Source organism: Ovis aries, chromosome 10 (genome assembly GCF_016772045.2).
Source record: "Ovis aries strain OAR_USU_Benz2616 breed Rambouillet chromosome 10, ARS-UI_Ramb_v3.0, whole genome shotgun sequence".
NCBI lineage: Eukaryota > Metazoa > Chordata > Mammalia > Artiodactyla > Bovidae > Ovis > Ovis aries.
In genome coordinates, this window is record NC_056063.1 from 70,683,892 (window position 1) to 70,698,743 (window position 14,852).

The 14,852-nt window shown below is 38.3% G+C and overlaps 1 protein-coding gene across 1 annotated transcript in view; it reads left to right on the forward strand.

Moving 5' to 3' along the window:
- Positions 1 to 13,750, forward strand: part of LOC101106781 (ATP-binding cassette sub-family C member 4-like) — a 321,113-nt gene extending 307,363 nt beyond the window's left edge. Inside the window, exon 31 of the mRNA XM_042254990.2 lies at positions 11,877 to 13,750. Coding sequence (XP_042110924.1) covers positions 11,877 to 11,915 — 39 coding nt within the window. The 3' untranslated portion in view covers positions 11,916 to 13,750. The remainder of the gene's footprint in view (positions 1 to 11,876) is intronic.
- Positions 13,751 to 14,852: the final 1,102 nt, after the last annotated feature.

A 14,852-nucleotide genomic window follows, 5' to 3' on the forward strand; every position in this document is an offset into this window, starting at 1 on the left:
TTTTCCTTTGTTGTGCAGAAGCTTTTAATTTTAATTAGATCCCATTTGTTTATTTTTGCTTTTATTTCCAGCATTCTGGGAGGTGGATCATAGAGGATCCTGCTGTGATTTATGTCTGAGAGTGTTTTGCCTATGTTCTCCTCTAGGAGTTTTATAGTTTCTGACCTTACATTTAGATCTTTAATCCATTTTGAGTTTATTTTTGTGTGCGGTGTTAGAAAGTGGTCTAGTTTCATTCTTTTACAAGTGGTTGACCAGTTTTCCCAGCACCACTTGTTAAAGAGATTGTCTTTACTCCATTGTATATTCTTGCCTCCTTTGTCAAAGATCAGGTGTCCATATGTGTGTGGATTTATCTCTGGGCTTTCTATTTTGTTCCATTGATCTATATGTCTGTCTTTGTGCCAGTACCATACTGTCTTGATGACTGTGGCTTTGTAGTAGAGCCTGAAGTCAGGCAAGTTGATTCCTCCAGTTCCATTCTTCTTTCTCAAGATTGCTTTGGCTATTCGAGGTTTTTTGTATTTCCATACAAAGCTTGAAATTATTTGTTCTAGTTCTGTGAAAAATGTGGCTGGTAGCTTGATAGGGATTGCATTGAATTTGTAAATTGCTTTGGGTAGTATACTCATTTTCACTATATTGATTCTTCCAATTCATTAACATGGCATATTTCTCCATCTGTTAGTGTCCTCTTTGATTTCTTTCATCAGTGTTTTATAGTTTTCTATATATAGGTCTTTAGTTTCTTTAGGTAGATATATTCCTAAGTATTTTATTCTTTTCGTTGCAATGGTGAATGGAATTGTTTCCTTAATTTCTTTTTCTACTTTCTCATTATTCGTGTATAGGAATGCAAGGGATTTCTGTGTGTTGATTTTATATCCTGCAACTTTACTATATTCATTGATGAGCTCTAGTAATTTTCTGGTGGAGTCTTTAGGGTTTTCCATGTAGAGGATCATGTCATCTGCAAACAGTGAGAGTTTTACTTCTTCTTTTCCAATTTGGATTCCTTTTATTTCTTTTTCTGCTCTGATTGCTGTGGCCAAACTTCCAGAACTATGTTGAATAGTAGCGGTGAAAGTGGGCACCCTTGTCTTGTTCCTGACTTTAGGGGAAATGCTTTCAATTTTTCACCATTGAGGATAATGTTCGCTGTGGGTTTGTCATAGATAGCTTTTATTATGTTGAGGTATGTTCCTTCTATTCCTGCTTTCTGGAGAGTTTTTATCATAAATGGATGTTGAATTTTGTCAAAGGCCTTCTCTGCATCTATTGAGATAATCATATGGTTTTTATTTTCAATTTGTTAATGTGGTGAATTACATTGATTGATTTGCGGATATTGAAGAATCCTTGCATCCCTGGGATAAAGCCCACTTGGTCATGGTGTATGATCTTTTTAATGTGTTGTTGGATTCTGATTGCTAGAATTTTGTTGAGGATTTTTGCATCTATGTTCATCAGAGATATTGGCCTGTAGTTTTCTTTTTTTGTGACATCTTTGTCAGGTTTTGGTATTAGGGTGATGGTGGCCTCATAGAATGAGTTTGGAAGTTTACCTTCCTCTGCAATTTTCTGGAAGAGTTTGAGGAGGATAGGTGTTAGCTCTTCTCGAAATTTTTGGTAGAATTCAGCTGTGAAGCCATCTGGACCTGGGCTTTTGTTTGCTGGAAGATTTCTGATTACAGTATCAATTTCCGTGCTTGTGATGGGTCTGTTAAGATTTTCGATTTCTTCCTGGTTCAGTTTTGGAAAATTGTACTTTCTAAGAATTTGTCCATTTCTTCCACGTTGTCCATTTTATTGGCATACAACTGCTGCTAGTAGTCTCTTATGATCCTTTGTATTTCTGTGTTGTCTGTTGTGATCTCTCCATTTTCATTTCTAATTTTATTGATTTGATTTTTCTCTCTTTGCTTCTTGATGAGTCTGGCTAATGGTTTGTCAATTTTATTTATCCTTTCAAAGAACCAGCTTTTGGCTTTGTTGATTTTTGCTATGGTCTCTTTTGTTTCTTTTGCATTTATTTCTGCCCTAATTTTTAAGATTTCTTTCCTTCTACTAACTCTGGGGTTCTCCAACTCTTCCTTTTCTAGTTGCTTTAGTTGTAGAGTTAGGTTGTTTATTTGACTTTTTCTTGTTTCTTGAGGTATGCCTGTATTGCTATGAACTTTCCTCTTAGCACTGCTTTTATAGTGTCCCACAGGTTTTGGGTTGTTGTGTTTTCATTTTCATTAGTTTCTATGCATATTTTGATTTCTTTTTTGATTTCTTCTGTGACTTGTTGGTTATTCAGAAGTGTGTTGTTCAACCTCCATATGTTGGAATTTTTAATAGTTTTTCTCCTGTAATTGAGATCTAATCTTAATGCATTATGGTCAGAAAAGATGCTTGGGATGATTTCGATTTTTTTGAATTTATCAAGTTTAGATTTATGGCCCAGGATGTGATCTATCCTGGAGAAGGTTCCATGAGCACTTGAAAAAAAGGTGAAATTCATTGTTTTGGGGTGAAATGTCCTATAGATATCAATTAGGTCTAACTGATCTAATGTATCATTTAAAGTTTGTGTTTCTTTGTTAATTTTCTGTTTAGTTGATCTGTCCATAGGTGTGAGTGGGGTATTAAAGTCTCCCACTATTATTGTGTTATTGTTGATTTCCCCTTTCATACTTGTTAGCATTTGTCTTACATATTGCGGTGCTCCTATATTGGGTGCATATATATTTATAATTGTTATATCTTCTTCTTGGATTGATCCTTTGATCATTATGTAGTGGCCTTCTTTGTCTCTTTTTACAGCCTTTGTTTTAAAGTCTGTTTTATCGGATATGAGTATTGCCTCTCCTGCTTTCTTTTGGTCTCTATTTGCATGGTATATCTTTTCCAGCCCTTCACTTTCAGTCTGTATGTGTCCCTTGTTTTGAGGTGGGTCTCTTGTAAGCAGCATATAGAGGGGTCTTGTTTTGTATCCATTCGGCCAGTCTTTGTCTTTTGGTTGGGGCGTTCAACCCATTTACGTTTAAGGTAATTATTGATAAGTATGATCCTGTTACCATTTACTTTATTGTTTTGAGTTCGGGTTTATACACCTTTTTCGTGTTTCCTGTCTAGAGGATATCCTTTAGAATTTGTTGGAGAGCTGGTTTGGTGGTGCTGAATTCTCTCAGCTTTTGCTTGTCTGTAAAGCTTTTGATTTCTCCTTCGTATTTGAATGAGATCCTTGCTGGGTAGAGTAATCTGGGCTGTAGGTTATTGTCTTTCATCACTTTAAGTATGTCTTGCCATTCCCTCCTGGCCTGAAGAGTTTCTATTGAAAGATCAGCTGTTATCCTTATGGGAATCCCCTTGTGTGTTATTTGTTGTTTTTCCCTTGCTGCTTTTAATATTTGTTCTTTGTGTTTGATCTTTGTTACTTTGATTAATATGCGTCTTGGGGTGTTTCGCCTTGGGTTTATCCTATTTGGAACTCTCTGTGTTTCTTGGACTTGGGTGATTATTTCCTTCCCCATTTTAGGGAAGTTTTCAACTATTATCTCCTCAAGGATTTTCTCATGATCTTTCTTTCTGTCTTCTTCTTCTGGGACTCCTATAATTCGAATGTTGGAGTGTTTCATATTGTCCTGGAGGTCTCTGAGATTGTCCTCATTTCTTTTAATTCGTTTTTCTTGTTTCCTCTCTGATTCATTTATTTCTACCATTCTATCTTCTATTTCACTAATCCTATCTTCTGCCTCCGTTATTCTACTATTTGTTGCCTCCAGAGTGTTTCTGATCTCATTTATTGCATTATTCATTATATTTTGACTCTTTTTTATTTCTTCTAGGTCCTTGTTAAACCTTTCTTGCATCTTCTCAATCCTTGTCTCTAGGCTATTTATCTGTGTTTCCATTTTGATTTCAAGATTTTGGATCATTTTCACTATCAATATTCGGAATTCCTTCTCCGGTAGATTCCCTACTTCTTCCTCTTTTGTTTGGTTTGGTGGGCAACTCTCCTGTTCCTTTGCCTGCTGAGTATTCCTCTGTCTCTTCATTTTGGTTATATTGCTGCGTTTGGGGTGGCCTATTTGTATTCTGGTAATTTGTGGAGTTCTCTATATTATGGAGCTTCCTCACTTTGGGTGGGGTTCTATCAGTGGCTTGTCAAGGTTTCCTGGTTAGGGAGGCTTGTGTTGGAGTTCTGGTGGGTGGAGCTGGATTTCTTCTCTCTGGAGTGCAGTGGAGTGACCCGTAATGGGTTATGAGACATCAAAGGTTTTGGGATAATTTCGAGCTGCCTGTATATTGAAGCTCAGGGGAGTGTTCCTGTGTTGCTAGAGAATTTGCGTGGTATGTCTTGTTTTGGAACTTGTTGGCCCTTGGGTGGAGCTTGGTTTCGGTGTAGGTATGAAGGCATTTGATGAGCTCCTATTGCTTAATGTTCCCTGAATTCAAGAGTTCTCTAATGTTTTCAGGCTTTGGATTTAAGCTTCCTGCTTCTGGTTTTCAGTTTTATTTTTACAGTAGCCTCTAGACTTCTCCATCTATACAGCACCGATGATAAAACATCTAGGTTAAAGACGAAAAGTTTCTCCACATTGAGGGACACTCAGAGAGGTTCACTGAGTTACAAGGAGAAGAGAAGATGGAGGGGGTAGTTAGAGGTAACTGGAATGAGATGCGGTGAGATCAAAAGAGGAGAGAGCAAGCTAGCCAGTAGTAACTTCCTTATGTGCGCTCTATAGTCTGGACCGCTCAGAGGTATTTACAGAGTTATACGGGGAAGAGGAGAGGGAGGAAGTAGACAGAGGTGACCAGGAGGATAAGAGAGAGGAATGAGTAGGAGAGAGACAAATCCTGCCAGTAACCAGTTCCTTAGGTGTTCTCTACGGTCTGGAACACACAGAGATTCACAGAGTTGGATAGAGAAGAGATGGGGGAGAAAAGAGACAGAGGCCACCTGGTGGAGAAAAAGGAGAGTCCAGAGGAGGAGAGAGTGGTCAAGCCAGTAATCTCGCTCTCAGGTAAACTTGGGTAGTGAAGTTTGGGTTTTTAAATGTACAAAATTGACAAAAAAACTGAAGAGCAAAGATTAAAAATCTAGAGTAGAGGTTGGATTTTCAAAGAACAATATTAAAGAAAAGCAGAAGGAAAAAGGAAGAAAGAAAAAAAAAAGAATTATTTAAAAAAAAAAACAAAAAAACCAAAAACCATCCAAAGAGTATATATGGTGTTTGCCTTAAAAAAAAGTCTTTTTTTTAAAAAAATAGTAATAATAGGTTATAGAAATAAAAGTTAGAGGAGAAATAGAAGACTTAACAATTAAAAAAAGCTAGAAAACAAAACAAAAAAAAAAAACACAAAAAAGCAAAAAGCAAAAAAAAAAAAAAAAAGGAATGATTTTAAAAATATTAAAAATATAACTGGCCCTTCTCTGATGTTATGGGCCGTGTGGGCTCACTTCCAAGGTGGTTCCCTCTGTTTAACTTCTTCTGTTTGCCGGTTTTTAAGGCTCACTAGTTCAGTCGCGCTGCGGGGAGGGGGGATGCTGCAAACAAATAGCACTGTCGTGTGCACACAGTATCTCTGCTCCGCTTGACCTGTCCTTTCTCGCACAAACCGCTCCGGCTCTATGATGCTCAGCCGGGAACCGTCTGGGGCCGGTCCTAGGCTGTGTGCACTTCCCCGGTCCAAGCCGCTCAGGTTCGGCGCTCAGGCAGCCCTCAGAGGCACAAATGCGGCTGGGACTGCGCTTTGTACCCTTCCCAGGTCCGAGTAGCTCAGGAGTTTGGCGAGCGTGATCGCTGTGGCTTGTCACCTTTTCCGCCGCTGCCGCTCAGCTCTCTGGGTGGACCGCTGGCGCACCCCGTGAGGCAGACTGTGACTGTCCAGCACCCCCAGAAGTCTTAGCAAAGGAGCCTGCTTGCAGTTAGGTAAGTAAAGTCTCTCCGGGTCTGCAATTGCCCCTTTCCAGTCCTTACGGCTCTGGCTGCCTGTCCCCGGCGGGGAATGGTCTGCAGCCGGCTTTTTCCATTCCGTCCTTTGTTCTGTGCTCGGTCCTGGTGGTATCTTATGTTCGAGCTTTTTGCGTGGTAGCTATCCCACAGTCTGGTTTGCTAGCCCAAGTTAGATCATTCTGGTTGCGGGTGGGGCGTTCCTGCCCGATTCTTGCAAAGCTCTGCAGCCTGCGCCTCCCGCGCGTCCCTGCCCTGCCCCCACTTCCCAATGGCGGATGCAGGCGTCTGTGCTGCTTTTCCGCTGGGGCAGTTACTGTTGGGCTTGTAATCTGTTGGTTTTAATTATTTATCTATTTTTCCTTCCTGTTATGTTGCCCTCTGTGTTTCCAAGGCTCGCCACAGACTCGGCAGGGAGAGTGTTTCCTGGTGTTTGGAAACCTCTCTTCTTAAAATTCCCTTCCCGGGACGGGCTTCCCTTCCCGGGACGGAGCTCCCTCCCCACCTCCTTTGTCTCCTTTTTTGTCTTTTATATTTTTTCCTACCTGTTTTTGAAGACAATGGTCTGCTTTTCTGGTTGCCTGATGTCCTCTGCCAGCCTACAGAAGTTGTTTTGTGGAGTTTGCTCGGCGTTGAAATGTTCTTTTGAGGAATTTGTGAGGGAGAAAGTGATCTTCCCGTCCTATTCCTCCGCCATCTTTTCCCAAATAGATTTTGTATAGTTACATTTTCATTGTTTGTCTCAAGATATTTTTTAATTTCCTTTTTAATTGTCTCATTGACCCACTGGTTTTTAAGTAGTGTGTTATTTAGTCTCCATGTAATTTTTTTTTCTTGTTTATTTTCCTGTAGTTGATTTCTAGTTTCATGCCATGTGGTCAGAGAAGATGCTTGAAATAATTTCTATACTCAAATTTTTTAAGGTTAATTTTGTGCCTTAATACATGGTAAATCCTAGAGAATGTTCTGTGTCTACTTGATAAGAATGTATACTTTGGGTGTTTTTTTTTTTTTTTTGATGTAGTGTTCTGAAAATATCAATTAAGTCTAACTCTTCTATTGTATCATTTAGGACCTCTGTTGCCATATTGATTCTCTGTATGGAAAATCTGTGCATTGATGTGAATGTGTGTTAATGTCTTCTATTATTATTGTATTTTATTGCTTTCTCTTGTTATGTATGTTAGTATTTGTTTTATGTATTTTGATGCTCCTATAGGTGCATATATGTTGCTGAATGTAAAATCCTCTTTTTGTAATGACCTTTTCTTAATCATTATAGAATGTCCTTCTTTATCTTTCTTTATTGTCTTTGTTTTAAAGTCTTTTTTATTTATTTATTTTTGATGAGTACAGTATTGCAATTCCTGCTCTCCTGTCATTTCTGTTTGCATGAAATAGCTTTTTTCATCTCCACACTTTCAATCTGTGTGTATCTTTTGCCTAAGTTGAGTATTGTAGGCAGCATGGGTCTCTTGTAGGCTCTTGGTACTTTTCTTTTTCCAAATTTTTTTTAATTTATTTTTTTTTAATTGAAGGATAATTTCTTTACACAATTTTGTGGTTTCCTATCATACATCAATAAGAATCGGGCATAAGTACGCCAGTGAACCTCCCTCCTGAACCTACCTCCCATTTTCCTCCCCATCCCACCCTTCTAGATTGTCACAGAGCCCTTGTTTGAGTTCCCTGAGTCTAGGTTCTTGTTTTTAATGTAGTTGGCAACTGTGTGTCTTTTGATTCTGCACCCATTGACATTTAAGGTAATTATTGATACATATATATTTATTTCTATTTCAAACCTTGTTTTCCAAGGTTTCTCTCTTTTTTTTTTTTGACCTGTATTCTCACTAATTTAAGTGATTTACTTTTCAATTGTGATTTCCTCCTTCCTAGATCTTCCTGCTGCTTTTCTGTTTAGAGGTGACTTTTCAATATTTCTTTTAGGATAGTTTTAGCATTGCTGTATTCCTTTAGTTTTTGCTTATCTGAGTTGATTCTTTGTTTCTTTGTTCCTTTCTTTTTATTTTTGTCTTTCTTTTCATAGTTTAATGATTTAACTTTATGCTTTATTTTATTCTCTTCTTTTTGTCTTTTGTCATTATATCGTATGTTTTTGACTTGTGGTTGCCCCATGTTTCAAGTATGTTAACCCATTTATGTATCTGCTTGCTTTAGACTGTTAGTCAGATAGGCTCAAACACATTCTAAAAATAAGAAAAAAATTTGCATTTACTTATTCTCCATCCCCACATATTTGGGCTTGCTTGGTGGCTCAGATGGTAAAGAATCTTCCTGCAATTTGGGAGACCCAGGTTCGATCTCTGGGTTGGGAAGATCCCTTGGAGAAGAGAATGGAAACCCACTTTGGTATTCTTGCCTGGAGAATTCCATGGACAGAGGAGCCTGGTGGACTATAGTTCATGGGGTTGCAAAAAGTTAGACATGACTGTGCAACTAATACTTTCACACCTTTCCCTACATAATATGATTTTAATGTCCCTTTTTACATCTTCATGGTTATCTTTTTGCTGCTCCTTGTGTTTATCATTGCTTTCACAAATAGGTTTTTTTTTTTTTTGACCTGTATTCTCCCTAATTTAAGTGATTTACTTTTCAATTGTGATTTCCTCCTTCCTAGATCTTCCTGCTGCTTTTCTATTTAGAGGTGACTTTTCAATATTTCTTTTAGGATAGTTTTAGCATTGCTGTATTCCTTTAGTTTTTGCTTATCTGAGAAATTATTTCTTCTGCCATTCTAAATAATCTTTCCAGGTAGAGTATTGCTGTTCAATCACTCAGTCATGTCCAACTCCTTGTGACCCCATGGACTGCAGGAAGCCAGGCTTCCCTGTCCTTCACTGTCTCCTGGACTTTGCTCAAATTCATGTCCATTGAGTTGATTTTTTTTTATCTTTTAATACTTTCAATATACTTTTCAACTCCCTTCTGGCCTGTAGTGTTTCTGTAGAGAAATCAGCTGATAGCCTATGGGAGTTCTCTTAAATGAGCTCTTTGTTTTTCTCTTGCTGTCCTTAGAATCTTCTCTTTATCTCTAACTTTACCATTTTTATCATAATATGTCTTGGTATAGGACTGTTTGGGTTCATATTGTTTGGGGCTCTCTGTGCATCTTGTATCTAGGAAGTTTTCAGCCATATTTTTTTCAAATACATTTTCAATTTTCTTTTCTTTTTCTTCTCCTTCTGGAATCCCTATTATATAAAGAATGCCCTGCTTTATATTATCCCATCGCTTTCTTATATTGCTTTAATTTTTCATTTGACTTTTTGTCTGCTATTTTGATTGAATAATTGCCATTATTCTATCTTCCAGGTCACTTATTCTTTCTTCAGCATTATTCATTCTGCTTTTCATTGCCTTGAGCTCAGTTTTAGTTTCAGCAAATGCATTCTCCTGAATCCTTATAGTTTCTAGTTCCTTTCCCCAGTAATTTGCATTTCTGTTGATAGGCTTTCTTAATTCCTTCAGTATTTAATTGCCTCCTTTTGAGCTTTCTGTCTATTAGACTGAAGAGATCTGTTTCATTATTCCTTCAGGGGAATTCTCTTGGTCTTTTAACCGAGAGTGGTTCCTCTTCTTCATTTTTCTTATGTTTCTCTTCCTCTGAATTTAGGTGAAACAATTATCTACTGTTGTCTTAGAGGGTTATTTATATGTGGGAGTGTCCCTCTGTAGCTTTTGTGGATTTATTTATTTATTTATTTATTGGTAGAAGGACTGTTTTAGGTTTTGATGCTTGCCATCTATTTCCTCAGCATATACTGGCTGTTTTCCCCTTGATAGGGGGCGTGCAGTTGTGTGGGTGTAGGAGATCAGTCGTGGGTATAGGAGATCAGTCATGGGTGTAGAAGATCAGTCCTGGGTGTTCTTTGGATGGACTGATGCTAAAGCTGAAACTCCAATTCTTTGGCCACCTCATGCGAAGTGTTGACTCATTGGAAAATGCTTTGATGCTGGGAGGGATTGGGGGCAGGAGGGAAAGGGGACAACAGAGGATGAGATGGCTGGATGGCATCACCGACTCGATGGGCATAAGTTTGAGTGAACTCTGGGTGTTGGTGATGGACAGGGAAGCCTGGCGTGCTGCAATTCATGGGGTCACAAAGAGTCAGACACGACTGAGCGACTGAACTGAACTGATGGCATGTGTACTCTCCCAGGAAGGCACTTGGCTCCCAGTCACGAGTGCCTCGGCAGTGGTGATGAGCCATGTATACTTCAAGGAAGGTGGGGGAAGTGACCTGCACCAACTCACAGGACCCTTGGAGGTGGTAGTGGCATCTGTCTGTGCCTGCCTCTGGAGTCTGAGGTGGCAGCATCAGCTTACACGCACCCCTGGAGCTCATGTAGGCAGTATCCTGCCACCTCAGAGTACACAGACAAAGAAGCTCCTATGGGGGCCTGCCCCTCAACTTGAGTGCCCCCAACAATGCCATCTCAGAAGGGCTTACTTTTGTTACTTTAAAATTATTTATTTATTTCATTTATCTATTTAGTTTTGGCTGTGCTGGGTCTTCATTACTGCACAAAAGGTTTCTCTAGTTGTGGTGAGCAGGGGGGCTATTCTATAGTTGTGGTGTGCAGGCTTTTCTGACTTCTCTTGTTACAGAGCATGAGCTCTAGGGTGCACTGGCTTCAGTAGTTGTGGCATACGGGATTCATAGTAGAGATATGTGGACTCAGTAGTTATGACACACAGGCTTAATTGCCCTATGACATGTGGATCTTCCTGGACTAGGAATCAAACCTATGTCCCCTGCGTTGGCAGGTGGATTCTGAACCACTGGATAGAAAGCACCAACCTCCCCCCCCCCACCCCCCGCCACCCCCACACTTAAAAAAAAAATCCTTGCATTTGTAATGGAACTAGCCTCAGATTTCATCCATGGGTCCTAAACATTCTTGGAGAATTTCTTGTTTTCTCCTTAACTTAAGGGACATTTTGGTATATAGCATTTCATATGCATTGCTGTTTAGGGAGCAGCAAATGTGCAAGTTACAAGAGAAAATGTACACCTAATATAAAGGTAGGTGTCTCAGAGCTTTTCTGTTTCATATGTGAAGCCCACTATCTCTCATGATAACTTTGCTGATAGCATCTACAAATGGACTTAGAATCAAGTTTTATAAAATGATTCTGGAATCACATGACCTGGCAACCTAGCTCATGACATGAGTCAGCTTCAGATAGATGGCACATTTTCTGTTTTAGACACTCAAACAAAACTTTACACATTCTTATTCGGGAAAAAAATGACATTTGAAGTCCTTTTTCACCTAAACACATTTAGAGGTAAGAGCTCACAAGCCTTGACATTATTTCATTTTCTTATGTGCATTCGTCAAGAAACCAAGATATGGTGCAGCTACAAAAACTGATGATTGTGGAACAGACAAACTTGACAGAGTTTCACTTCCTTTATGTTCTGATTATACATTTATCAGAAAACCTCTGTCTCTTCCAGTTCAGCTAGAAATTGGTAAAATTCAAGAATTCAAAGGACTGGCAAACCTGATATTAACATCCAGATTGATGGTGCTCATTTTTGTGTAAAAGTGAGAAACCCTCATGCAGACATTAGATTTCCCAGCCTCTTTGTCATCTTGTTTATAATTTATCTCCATGTTTTAATTGTATAAAATGATTTTGGTTATCAATTACTGATTAAAGCTTATCTGTGAGTCAGAATGATCAGAACTCAAGGGAATCACATTTGGCATTCAGCCCAGTCCCACTGAGGGTTTTAATGGGGCTACATCCTTCATAGAATAAACACATCACTGGGTTTAAAAATTGTGCCTCCATTAGTGTTATGATTTGCTTCACATGAAGAAGTGACCCTAGAAATGCATTGCTTTAGGAGGAATTTACAGCTTTTAATCATGTTGTTTTTATTTCTTTTTTTTCAGGTGTACTTCAGAAGGAAATATCCAGATGATGCTCAGTGACCATGTGGTTATGAATGCTTCCAATGGACAGATCTTAATCAACAGTTTTTGAGATAGCATTGTGATCCTCCTGTGACGTCAAGCCTATTTTGAAGGCATTTCTTCAATAGTATTTCCATTGCATAAACTATATTGTACTTCTTTATACCAGCAACAAATATTTACACATACAAGATGTTAGTTTATTTGGATTTATCTCTCTCCAACTTCACACAATGATTTCAAATTCTTACAAAATGACACTATTTTTACAGGTTATACTATTCATTTTTTCCTTATCCAAACCAGAGAAGCAAGCCACCAATAAAAGCTGTCTCCCAGGTTTTGTGCCTTGAGAGAGTCCAGAGCTAAAGCTCATTTTCTAAGTTATAAAGCAAATTTGTCACAGATTTTTTTTTTACTGTTTCCAGAATTACATATTACTTTCCAGTTATATCAAGGATTCTGTTTACTTGAAGACTGTGAAGTTGCTGTTTTGTTTCACAACTGCCTTTAATATAAGTAGGATCAATTATTCCACCCAAAGACCTCTGGTTAAAATACTTCAGAGAAAACTGATAGGAAAAAAACAAAAAATATACTCTAAGTGATATTATAGGGGAGAGTTGTGGCCCCCAAAAAGAAGATATGTGATTAAGATACAGAAGGACAATATTTAACTTTATATCTTAAAAGAGAAGAGAGAGAAAACATGCTTTCTAAAATAGGAGCTCTCTGAGGGCATTTGATAATGAAGAACATGATAATTGATTGTCTTCTAGATTGGGGTTTTTTTTTTTTTTTTTACATTTTTTAAATGGTACAGTATAGATAACATAAAATTTGTCATATTACCATTTTTAAACATACAATTCAGTAGCATTAATTGTATCCACAATATTGTACAACAATCATCATCTACTTAATTTTTGGTTAATTATTTTAGTACTTTTCAGTGTGTTATTTCTACAGTCATTTTTGGTTAAGTTTTATTTCTTTAGGAGTGGATTTGTTTCTGTGAGTTTTGAGCTTGACTGGCATAAAATTATTCATAGTATCTTAAATGTTTAATCTCTGCAGCATCTATAATTATGTTGTCCTTTGCTTTTTAACTTTGTGACTCTGCCTTGTTTTTTTTTTTTTTTTCCCCCTCGAAAAATCTTGAATGACTTTTTCCTATTAATTTTCAAAGAATAAGTTTTTTTTTTGCTTGATTGATCCTTTGGTGGGTTGTTTGTTGTTGGTTTTTTTTTTGTAATCTCACTATATTATTCTTTCTTTCCTTTAACTTTTCTTCATTTACTTTGTGATTTTTTCAGTAAATTCTTAAATTAGAAACTTATATTAGAAAAGTGATTAAGTTAAAAGTTAAGTATGTAAAACCCACATTTTTCTCCCAAGACTCACTTTAGCTGCAACTACAAGTTTTGGTACCTAGCACTGATCAATAACCGTAGTATTTAGGTATTTTCTAATTTTTAATTTTATTCACTATATCTTTTACCCATGAGTTATCCATAAGTGTAATGTTCTCTAAATTTCAAATGCTAATTGCTTTTTACTATGACATTAAACCGTGTGAAAATCACACCCAACCTTTTTTTTAACCATTAAAAAATGGCAATTTCATATGGTTCAACATATAAATTTTCTTTAATATGTTAACTAATTTTCTTTAGTTATTAACCTAAAACTTAATTTTGTTTTAGTCAGACATTAGGTTGAGGATTTTAAACCAAAGGTAACCACACTCACACAGAGAGTCCTTGTTTCAATTTTATATTTTACTTGTTGATTTAGAAATGTTATAAGTATGTATGTAAACAGTGTTTTCAAATAAAAATCCTGTCCAAGAACTGAATGTTTTTTGATATGTGCTACAGGTTGGTTCTCTGACATGCAGACTTGGATGGAGTTCAGTACTGGCATATGTATTAAAGGTGCCATTAGGATCAGCACTTGTGGAATCAAGAGGGAAGAAATGGGATAGGGTAGAGGAAAAAATCAAGGTGGAGCACTGGCCAGATGACCTTAGCTAACCCCATGGGAGCTGTGATGTGATGACCCTTTGGGATTGTTGTGACATATCCACTGGCCAGGCCTTCATATATCCATCCGGATGGGCCATTGTACAGAGGCGGTGCCCAGGGTGGCTGATGGCTTAAGGTTGCCCACTAGCAGCACTTCTAGTGGCTGGGCAGTGAGTCCATGAAGGGAGGTCTGAGCAGCACATCTGCATGCCCCTCATGGGTGTGTCACAGCTCCAGAGGTAGGTATTGAGTGTGTACTGTGACAGAAACTCTTGGTGATTGATGTTTAACTAAAATGAGTAACTGATTCTCCTCAATAACTTATGGTTTAAAAAATAAAGGAGGAAGTCCATGTAGGGGAGAAATCCTCATTCTGTAGGGTCAGCCCAGTTGTCACCTCTTCTAGGAAGCAATCTCAAGATCATTCATCATCCTCAGTCCAGTTCAGTTCAGTTGCTCAGTCGTGTCTGACTCTTTGCGACCCCATGAATCGCAGCACGCCAGGCCTCCCTGTCCATCACCAAATCCTGGAGTTCACTCAGACTCATGCCCATCGAGTCAGTGATGCCATCCAGCCATCTCATCCTCTGTTGTCCCCTTCTCCTCCTGCCCCCAATCCCTCCCAGCATCACAGTCTCTTCCAATGAGTCAACTCTTCGCATGAGGTGGCCAAAGTACTGGAGTTTCAGCTTTAGCATCATTCCTTCCAAAGAAATCCCAGGGCTGATCTCCTTCAGAATGGACTGGTTGAATCTCCTTGCAGTCCAAGGAACTCTCAAGAGTCTTCTCCAACACCACAGTTCAAAAGCATCAATTCTTCGGCGCTCAGCCTTCTTCACAGTCCAACTCTCACATCCATACATGACTACTGGAAAAACCATAGCCTTGATTAGACGGACCTTAGTTGGCAAAGTAATGTCTCTGCTTT